The sequence below is a fragment of the Rhipicephalus microplus genome, chromosome 2 (assembly GCF_043290135.1).
Source record: "Rhipicephalus microplus isolate Deutch F79 chromosome 2, USDA_Rmic, whole genome shotgun sequence".
In the NCBI taxonomy this organism is placed as follows: Eukaryota; Metazoa; Arthropoda; class Arachnida; order Ixodida; family Ixodidae; genus Rhipicephalus; species Rhipicephalus microplus.
In genome coordinates this window covers 124445080-124453306 of record NC_134701.1, presented here as the reverse complement: position 1 = coordinate 124453306, position 8227 = coordinate 124445080, and the positions used below count along the sequence as shown (strand labels likewise).

The 8227-nt window shown below is 42.0% G+C and overlaps 1 protein-coding gene across 4 annotated transcripts in view; it reads right to left on the bottom strand.

Moving 5' to 3' along the window:
- Positions 1-704: 704 nt before the first annotated feature.
- LOC119170757 (prestin) overlaps positions 705-8227 on the bottom strand; it is an 89622-nt gene continuing 82099 nt past the window's right edge. For 3 of the 4 annotated variants that reach the window (XM_037422012.2, XM_075886761.1, XM_075886762.1), the window contains 4 exons: positions 7170-7349; positions 2184-2238; positions 1606-1721; positions 705-1023 (listed from right to left, as the gene is read on the bottom strand). In XM_037422012.2, the coding sequence (XP_037277909.1) occupies positions 982-1023; positions 1606-1721; positions 2184-2238; positions 7170-7349 (393 nt within the window). In that variant the 3' untranslated portion in view covers positions 705-981. The remainder of the gene's footprint in view (positions 1024-1605; positions 1722-2183; positions 2239-7169; positions 7350-8227) is intronic. The other variant, XM_075886763.1, reaches the window with a different exon arrangement.

The window sequence follows — 8227 nt, the reverse complement described above, 5'->3', positions numbered from 1 at the left end:
ACTTGACTAACTTAGGCCTCCTTCAGTAAAACTTCATTTGGGCCTAGTCAGTACATATCTGAATTGAAATTACCAGTGCAAACACAGAACATGCCCTACAAAGAAAAGAAGTGACACACCTGGGCGCCGTTTTTTTTTTTTGGGGGGGGGGGGGGGGGCGTGTTGTGTGTTAGGGAAATGAAAGTTTGTGTTATGAGCGTTGTCATTTCACTCAGCCTGTATGCAGCATCGCAGCTTACTAAAGCAAGTGTGCAAGATACTTGTGAGCTCCTAGTAAGTAGTTTACTACAATGTACTACATGAAAGCTGGTACTTCAGTGAAAGCTGAAGCTGGTACTTCAGCATTTGCGATGATAAATTTGATTTAGGCCTCCTTATGTGGGAGCTTTGTCAAGCTGCATAAAAGCAGCTTTTTCTCTCGCTCCTCATGATCTGTGTTGCCCATGAAATAAGCATTTATCTACCTATCCTTAAAATCCTTAAAGCCTTCATCATTTTCTTTTGGCCCGAGTGTACGTCAATGGTATCTATTGGAAAGGACAATGCATTCAAGCACTAAGCTGTAGCAGAAGTCAAGTAATATCCCTAGACAAATGTTAGATGCATGAGCAAGTATCAGCCACATCCATATGTGGACAAGCATTGGCTGATAAACATCTGTTCTAGGAACAATCACACCACTGCTGACTGATGCAAAAACAAGCTTAAAAGCTGCAGGTGATTTTAATTAGCTTTGCACAAAAAAGCTCACATTTTATATATACTTTTTCGCACAGAGTGCTGGCGCCTTCTCTCATGGCTTTTTTATCATCTTGCATGCTGCAATGGTTTCCGCACCTCTCATTACTTGCTTGAGACTGCGGTCTGTTTATGCAAGTGAGCTTTCATTGAGCTGGTACTTCAGTGGATGATTAATCCTTCTGAAAATGATTCTTGCTTGGCAGATTCCCAGGAACTTTGGTTTTCATATTGTTGAGGTTTTTACTCGCCAGAACTTAAAGGTTGTGGAACAGTCCCAGTCAACTGCGAGAAAAGAAACCGAGTCTTATGTCATAATTTAAAATCACAAAGCAGTGCAGCAGCTAAAATGTGACAAAATATGTAAATGTGATAGGCAAGCATCTGTACTACAAATCAAGAACTAGGTGGTTCATGCATTTTCTAGAGATACCACATAAATAATACTCAGCAGAAAGATAACCACTGATACTTTGTCCATTCAAACATGACTACAAAAAAGTCACACTTACATGAAAATGCCATAAGTTCTGTTATTATTGTCATATCTCAAATTATTTATGGGTATCTAATCTTCCCCTTGTGATATTGGCATAAACAAAATAACTTTATTATATATGTATACAATCCACAATGTTAAACTCTACAGCCAAGTTGTTAAACTAAGGTGCTAGTCAAGCGTAACAGCTAGAAAAGTAGTCACAGTTTGGAATGTGCAACTGCCAAAGCTACTGCAAGACACCCATTGCACTTTCAGTTTTTTTAGTGGAATTACGAATCAAGGGAACAGTTGACAGAGATTCCAACTTTTTGGGTATCTATAAATACTTGAGTTCCCTGTAAAAGTCTACAATGAACTCTTCTTGCCTTCAATTTGTTCTGTTGCTGAGCTGCGCGGACAGCATCAAACACTGTTGGGAAGAACCCATCCGAGCCAAAAACATTGATGGCTTCTGCCCGGCACAGCAGATTAAAAACTGAATCTGAAATAAAACGCATAGATCAAAGGAAGTTTGTCACAATGCCATTAAAGCACTCTAAAGTATGAATCACAAATAATGCACTGCAGTGTTAACTACTCTTAATTCAAGTGACTACAAAAAACAACACAAGCAGTTTAATTCTCAAGCTGCACTATTTTAAATGATCGTGAGGTTGCTATAAAAAAGTCAAAATTTGTGTACTGCTAAAATACCCAAAAGTGCAAGTTTTTCTTTGAGAACAAGATTTTCTTGAACACACTATATTACAATAGTTTGAAAGCATCAGGTGTGTGATCATCTGTTACGCAAGTGAACATTTTTTAATGTTTGTCCATCTGGTAGTACTTACATTAATAAGGCGTTACTTAACACTAACACTTATGCACCTCAGAATGATACAAAGATTAAAATGGTAGAGTGTAGCCTACATATAAGAGGATATCTATGTTTACTGGCACTTACTGGAACAAGCAGCAATAAACAGTCTCACATTGATGGACTCGTACTGAGCTTTCAGCTGGAATGAGAAGGGGTAAAACATAATTTATCTAAAATGAATAAAGACATAACAATGTATTAAGCAATATCAAATTCTTTTTTATTGGATCGTTGTGAACTGGAACATTGTTAATTTCACATCCAGTTTTCTTTTGCTACACAAATAATTGCCTATTTACAAGCATCAGCAGCATGATTTACAGCAAACGGCTGAGAATCCTGAGCTGAGAAACAGCTGAGCCGCTACAAAGTCACAAATGCCAGCTACGAATATTGTGCAATAAAAAACTATTTTCAAAGCTTATTTGAGTGTCTGATTCACATCAATAAGTATAATATGTATTTTATGTGTCTAGTTTAGGGTCATCGTTTCTTAGTGTAATGTAGCACCCAGACTGCTTTCTCGGCCAGATTTTTCCTACATGCTGGATAAATCAGATCTACTAACATTGGCACCATCCATTGAATTCACATAAAGGGAAATGATAACACTTCATCAATAAGCAAAATCATTTGCAGTTTCATTTGTCTAAGATGCACATCTTTGTTGCTTCAACCCTACAGTGGAATGCCCATTCACAGCATCACTACAGAACACACTTTTCAAATTATGTACACTCGATTCCGGATATATCAAACTCGAAGGGGATTGCAAAACAGTTCGATATATCGATAATTAAAAATATGAAATATGGCTATTTAAGGCCTAAATTGCAGCATTTCGGGCCTCTGAAATCATTAAAGTCCTAACATAATGATTCTCTCACAGCATAATGAAAAACAAGATGTGTACTACAAGTTACCGCACTTTATATCACATAAAAAATAGTCCGTAAACTTGTTTTTCTTCTTGGGCCCTGTCAAGTTCCAGTCATCCTCAATATTATTGAAGCTTTTCAAATAATTCAATTCAGCCCCTACGGCCACTACAGCGTTGATTGACGCAGAATGCTGATGCAAGCATTGTAGCGCCGTGTCACACACTTTGGGTGAGGCCCCGCCGATCTAACATCAATGTGCGGCAGACTCGCAGGCTTCCACTTTACGCATTGGCCTGCGACGCCTGAAAGGCCTCGAAGTGGCACATCTCAAATTTATTTGCAGGTCGGTTGACACGTGCGGGGTTGCACGTGTGGTGATGTATGAGCCTGACTGATCTACCCATAGAGCACATGGACATTTCATTAAACACAAACAAGCATTTGATTAAAACAAGGGCAATAGGCAGAAGATTACAAAAAAAATAACAGAGGAAGAACACTGATATGTGATAACAAAGAACGGCTAGAAAACAAATTATGCTCTAAAAGAAGACATTACCAACAAAAGACAAATATGCAGAATGTTGATAAAATAACAAGACGAAAATCAAAAAGAGATACAAAAAATTGATAACGAAAGAACCGTGCTCGTGCTTCGGAATTTCTACGTGCAACGCAGCGCACACAACTGCAATTATTGAAAAGCTGGTTATAGTAAACTAACAGTTTTAAAAAAAGTCACAATAGAAAGTTCCATACGGACCAGGCCAGCTCTTGGTACACGTAGGGGAGTTGATGGGTCTTTTGAAAAACACTTAGTCCGTGCTTTAAGACTTGCAGATCGCGCCTAAAACATACCAGTGCACTCATAAGTGCCGTGCAACAAACCAGATGAGCAAGATAGAATAAAACCATCTTTTCTTCACCTTCATGCGAAAATAGATCAGACCTTGTTAGAACACAGCCAAATATTGATCAATGTATGCTAGGAAAAATTCCCTTTCTCAGCATCACGTGTAGCGCAGCGTTCAATATAGTGGATGTCTCGGGTGCACCGGTCCAATACGTTTGAAGGAGAAATTTAAAGGGATTTCTTAACTGTTCAATATAGCCAATAATTCAATAAATCTGAGTTTTATATATCAGGAATCGACTGTATTGAGTAGCAAAAGCAAATTTCAGTATTTTTCCTTACAGAAAACTTGTATTTTTTTTTAACGGCCCCATCTTCAACTGCTATAGTTGGCCAGGTTGCATGATCACAGCATGTCTTTTATGTAAACTTATTAGAGCTACAGATGAATACAAGAAACAAAACACACTATGTTCTACAGATGCATGGACGGATGTACAGATAAACGCACGGATGGAATGACAGACGGACGGACGCATGAATTAATGCATTAACGGACGGAGATATAAACAGACGCACGGATGAATGCACAGACGGGCGCATAGATGGATGGACACACGGACGGACGGAAGCAAGAACAAACGGACAGCCGAGAGCATGGACGGACTGATGGACGCTTCGCCCCGCTCATCATCATTCCCTCCGTGCATATGCAGTGATTTTTTTTTTTTTGTAATAGGTAGCTTGTGACCTTCTTATTACGGCTGGAAACCTCGTTTATACGAGTCATATAGGTAGTTAATATGCTGACTCTAGAGGAAAAGCTCCCTATAGGACCCGTGCATTAAAAACCTATAACCACTCGGGTTCTGCTATGATGGAACAGTACTCAGCTTTCGGGTGACGTTCACTCGCACTCGCCACAGCTTGCTGCTATATTTCCTGGTAATTTTTCTGTTTCGTGGATCTCTCTTACATCGCAGGAAGAGACCGTCGCATGAAGTTGAGTTTTTGGCAAATGGCAACAAAAAACAGGATGACGAGGCACTATATACGACTCACTCAGCACGCAGCACCGCCGCGCCGGCCACGCTTTCAAGTTACAAGGATCGTGGCAACATTTACTAAATAAAACTGATTGATTTGTGGGGTTTAACGTCCCAAAACCACCATTTGATTATGAGAGACGCCGTAGTGGAGGGCTCCGGAAATTTTGACCACCTGGGGTTCTTTAACGTGCACCCAAATCTGAGTACACGGGCCTACAACATTTCCGCCTCCATCGGAAATGCAGCCGCCGCAGCCGGGAATCGAACCCGCGACCTGCGGGTCAGCAGCCGAGTACCTTAGCCACTAGACCACCGCGGCGGGGCTACTAAATAAAACTACAAACACTTTATTCCACCAGCAGTGAATTGCATAAATGGCCATATATTTCATAAAAGTAGCTGGTATAAATCTCATGCAATTTTAGTTCGTTTGTAACAAGTGAGAATGCTTGTTTATTATTTCTACTGCTGAAACTTCAATGTTTTAAACGCCTAAATTTACTGCTTCTTTAAAGTATTTTGATGGCAACATTGACAACATTCCAAGATGTCATCGCTTTGGTGGTTATAGCTTTTCCAGCCCAGCTTTTTCTCTAGAGTCAGTTGTATTAAGTTTATGAGACGAGTGGGTAATGCTTATTTATTTAGAGACGTTTTTAGAATGCACAATCGCAGTTTCCATTTCAAAAACACCAAGCTGGGTAGAAGCAGTTCCGGTAGCAAGGTAAATATAGCTGGCCCCGTGACTACGCAAAACTGTGACAAGGTGGTGTGCACGATAGTATGCACAAGTGAGCGCTGCACAGACAGCCAGCACAGCCAACACACAAAGCCGCAGGCACGAAGGAAGAAATCGCAGGTAGTGCAAGGGGCTTGCCATCAACCAGCCAACACAAATTCGTGGTGTAGGTTTGTTTACACTCCTGCTGCATTGATGTCGGTGTTGCAAGGGGTCGGCATCTCTCTCAGTTGCACGGCACACACTTTAAAATTGATTTTAAATATGTTGTCACAGAACGAGCGCTAAAAATGGGCGCGCCGCCAAATTCTTGCGATAACGGGCGGGAGAAACGCTGCGAGGTCAAAAGAAAAAAAAAACAAACATCCAAGGCTCCCCGGGCGCGCGCTCTCCCCGCGGAAGCGTAGCTTCGCCGACGAACCTCCTCACCCCACAGCGGCGGCCGGGCAAGCACTGGAAAGTTCCAGAAGGAAATAGGCGTGGTCATACCGAGTTGAGTCATCTGTCGGGAACGGCCCCGTACAGTCTCGCGCCTCTCCCCAGCCTTCGCTGCGTATCGCGCCGACGAAATGACGAGAACTTTCTGGAATGTGGCGCGGAAGGTATTTAATCGAGCGGCCGAGAAGAGAGAGCAGGAGAAGACGGAAGTAGCGCCAGAGTGCGTAGGGATTCCGCCGTGTAGTCGGCGAAGGTTTTGTCCGTAGGGATGAAGCAGGAGATGAAAAGGATTTCCACCTGAGGGGTGAAGGCTCGAGTTACAGGCAAGAGCGTGTGTCTACCGCTATCGAGCGAAGACGCGTGGCAAGAGCTGCGGGTGTGAAGCCGACGTGTTTCCGGCGAAGAAGTTTGAAGCTTGGAGAGTGGCCAAGTGAAGACGTGAGGTTTCCTGGAAGAGAAACTTCGGCGAGGTATCCTGGAAGAGATACTTCGGAGGGCTGCGGAACGACAACAACGCTGGACTTTGAGTGAGTGATTCTCGGAAGAGTATCATCCAGACTTTTGTTCCAAGAACTTTGGGCTGGATAGGTTTTCTATCTCTTTCGTCTTTAAGTGTCTTGGTTGTTCAATGCATGCGACTGCATTGTAGTGTGTATCGTTGTCTGTGTCCGTTGTTTTGAGTGTGGCTGATTGTACTGTGTAGTACGTTGTTTGATTGGTGACGTATTGTATGTAACTATTGTGGAGTGTGCATTTTTGTGTATTGTTTTCGATCTGCCATTATTGAGAATATAATTTGTTTGTTTATCAACTCTCGGCTCTGACTTGTTCTTTGGGCCACAGCCGGCGTCCGCTGGCGCGCCAAAAAGGACCACTTCCAAATTGTCCACGCTTTCGTGGTGCGGTTCGGGGGGCCAATACTTCGGCCCTTGGAATTAGCCCGGCGATCGCCTCCCGAATTAACGGGACCGGTGTGACATATGTTCTAAGCTATATTTGCCCTTAACATTTCACAGACGTGTATGTCTCTAGATAGTCTATTTTTACTAACTTTCTCGCCCTCAAAATTTTGTGTCAGTGCTCCTTTAACAATGCTCCATGCATCCTCACCTGCTTAAGCAAACCAATACTTGTGCCATCCACAAAGGAGACACGTGAGAAGTCCAAGATAATGTGGGATGGTACGACTAACGTATCAGTCGCACTGCCATTGGGTCTAAGCGTACTCCCATCAGCTGCTGAACTGTGGTCGAACGGTATCTTCCGCTCACTACTAGACACTGGAATGTCCTGAAATACAAATGCAATGCAGCAAAGAATAAGAGCACACAGGTACAAAGACTTTACTGAGACCACGCCCAATAACCCTGAACGACAGTTTGATTGTTTTCAGGTGATTAGAGATGCTAAGCTTCACCAAATGCCTCTGCTGTTTATAAAAGGCAATATGAGGGCTTCAGCACAGAATGATACACCACGACCAGCATCAAAACATTTTCCCTAACATGAAAACATGACAACTTTTATCTAATTATGCGAGAGTCCGAGTTGAAAAACATTTTACATCTTCCTGTGCTTTAGGTAGACCGAAGTAGTAATGAGTTTTACAACTGTATGAGTATTAAAATGTTTCTATACAAAGAATCTCGGTGATGCGTATAAACCTTATGGGGGGTTGAAAATATTGGTATCATACAAAATTTTAGCTCACCAAAAATCTATATACACAAAAAACATTTACTGCCACAAAAAAAAAACTCTTGTGCGCGTTTTTGCGATACTCATGAAGAAATTATAGAGAGTTCTAGAATAGTGTATGCACAAAGTTTTGCGTTAACGTTTGCCGTCACTTCGAACATGTACGCTATTCTACTGCAGTTCCCCATCAAGTGGATTGAAATAGCGTGCGTACACAACGAACACTGTCTTTGCAAACCCTATTCCAAAGCTACGCAGTTCTAGAACAGCGTACACAAAGAATGGGCTCGTTATGGTCCCCCACTATTTTCAACACTGGGTTACTGCAGTAGTATAATATAAAGACGCACTCGCAGTGATGACAAACACTAACACAAAACTCTGCGTATACTTTTCTAAAACTCCCTACCACCTAATAAGCAACCGTGCCGTTGGCTGCCATGAACATATGCACCAAAGCATCACTTGAG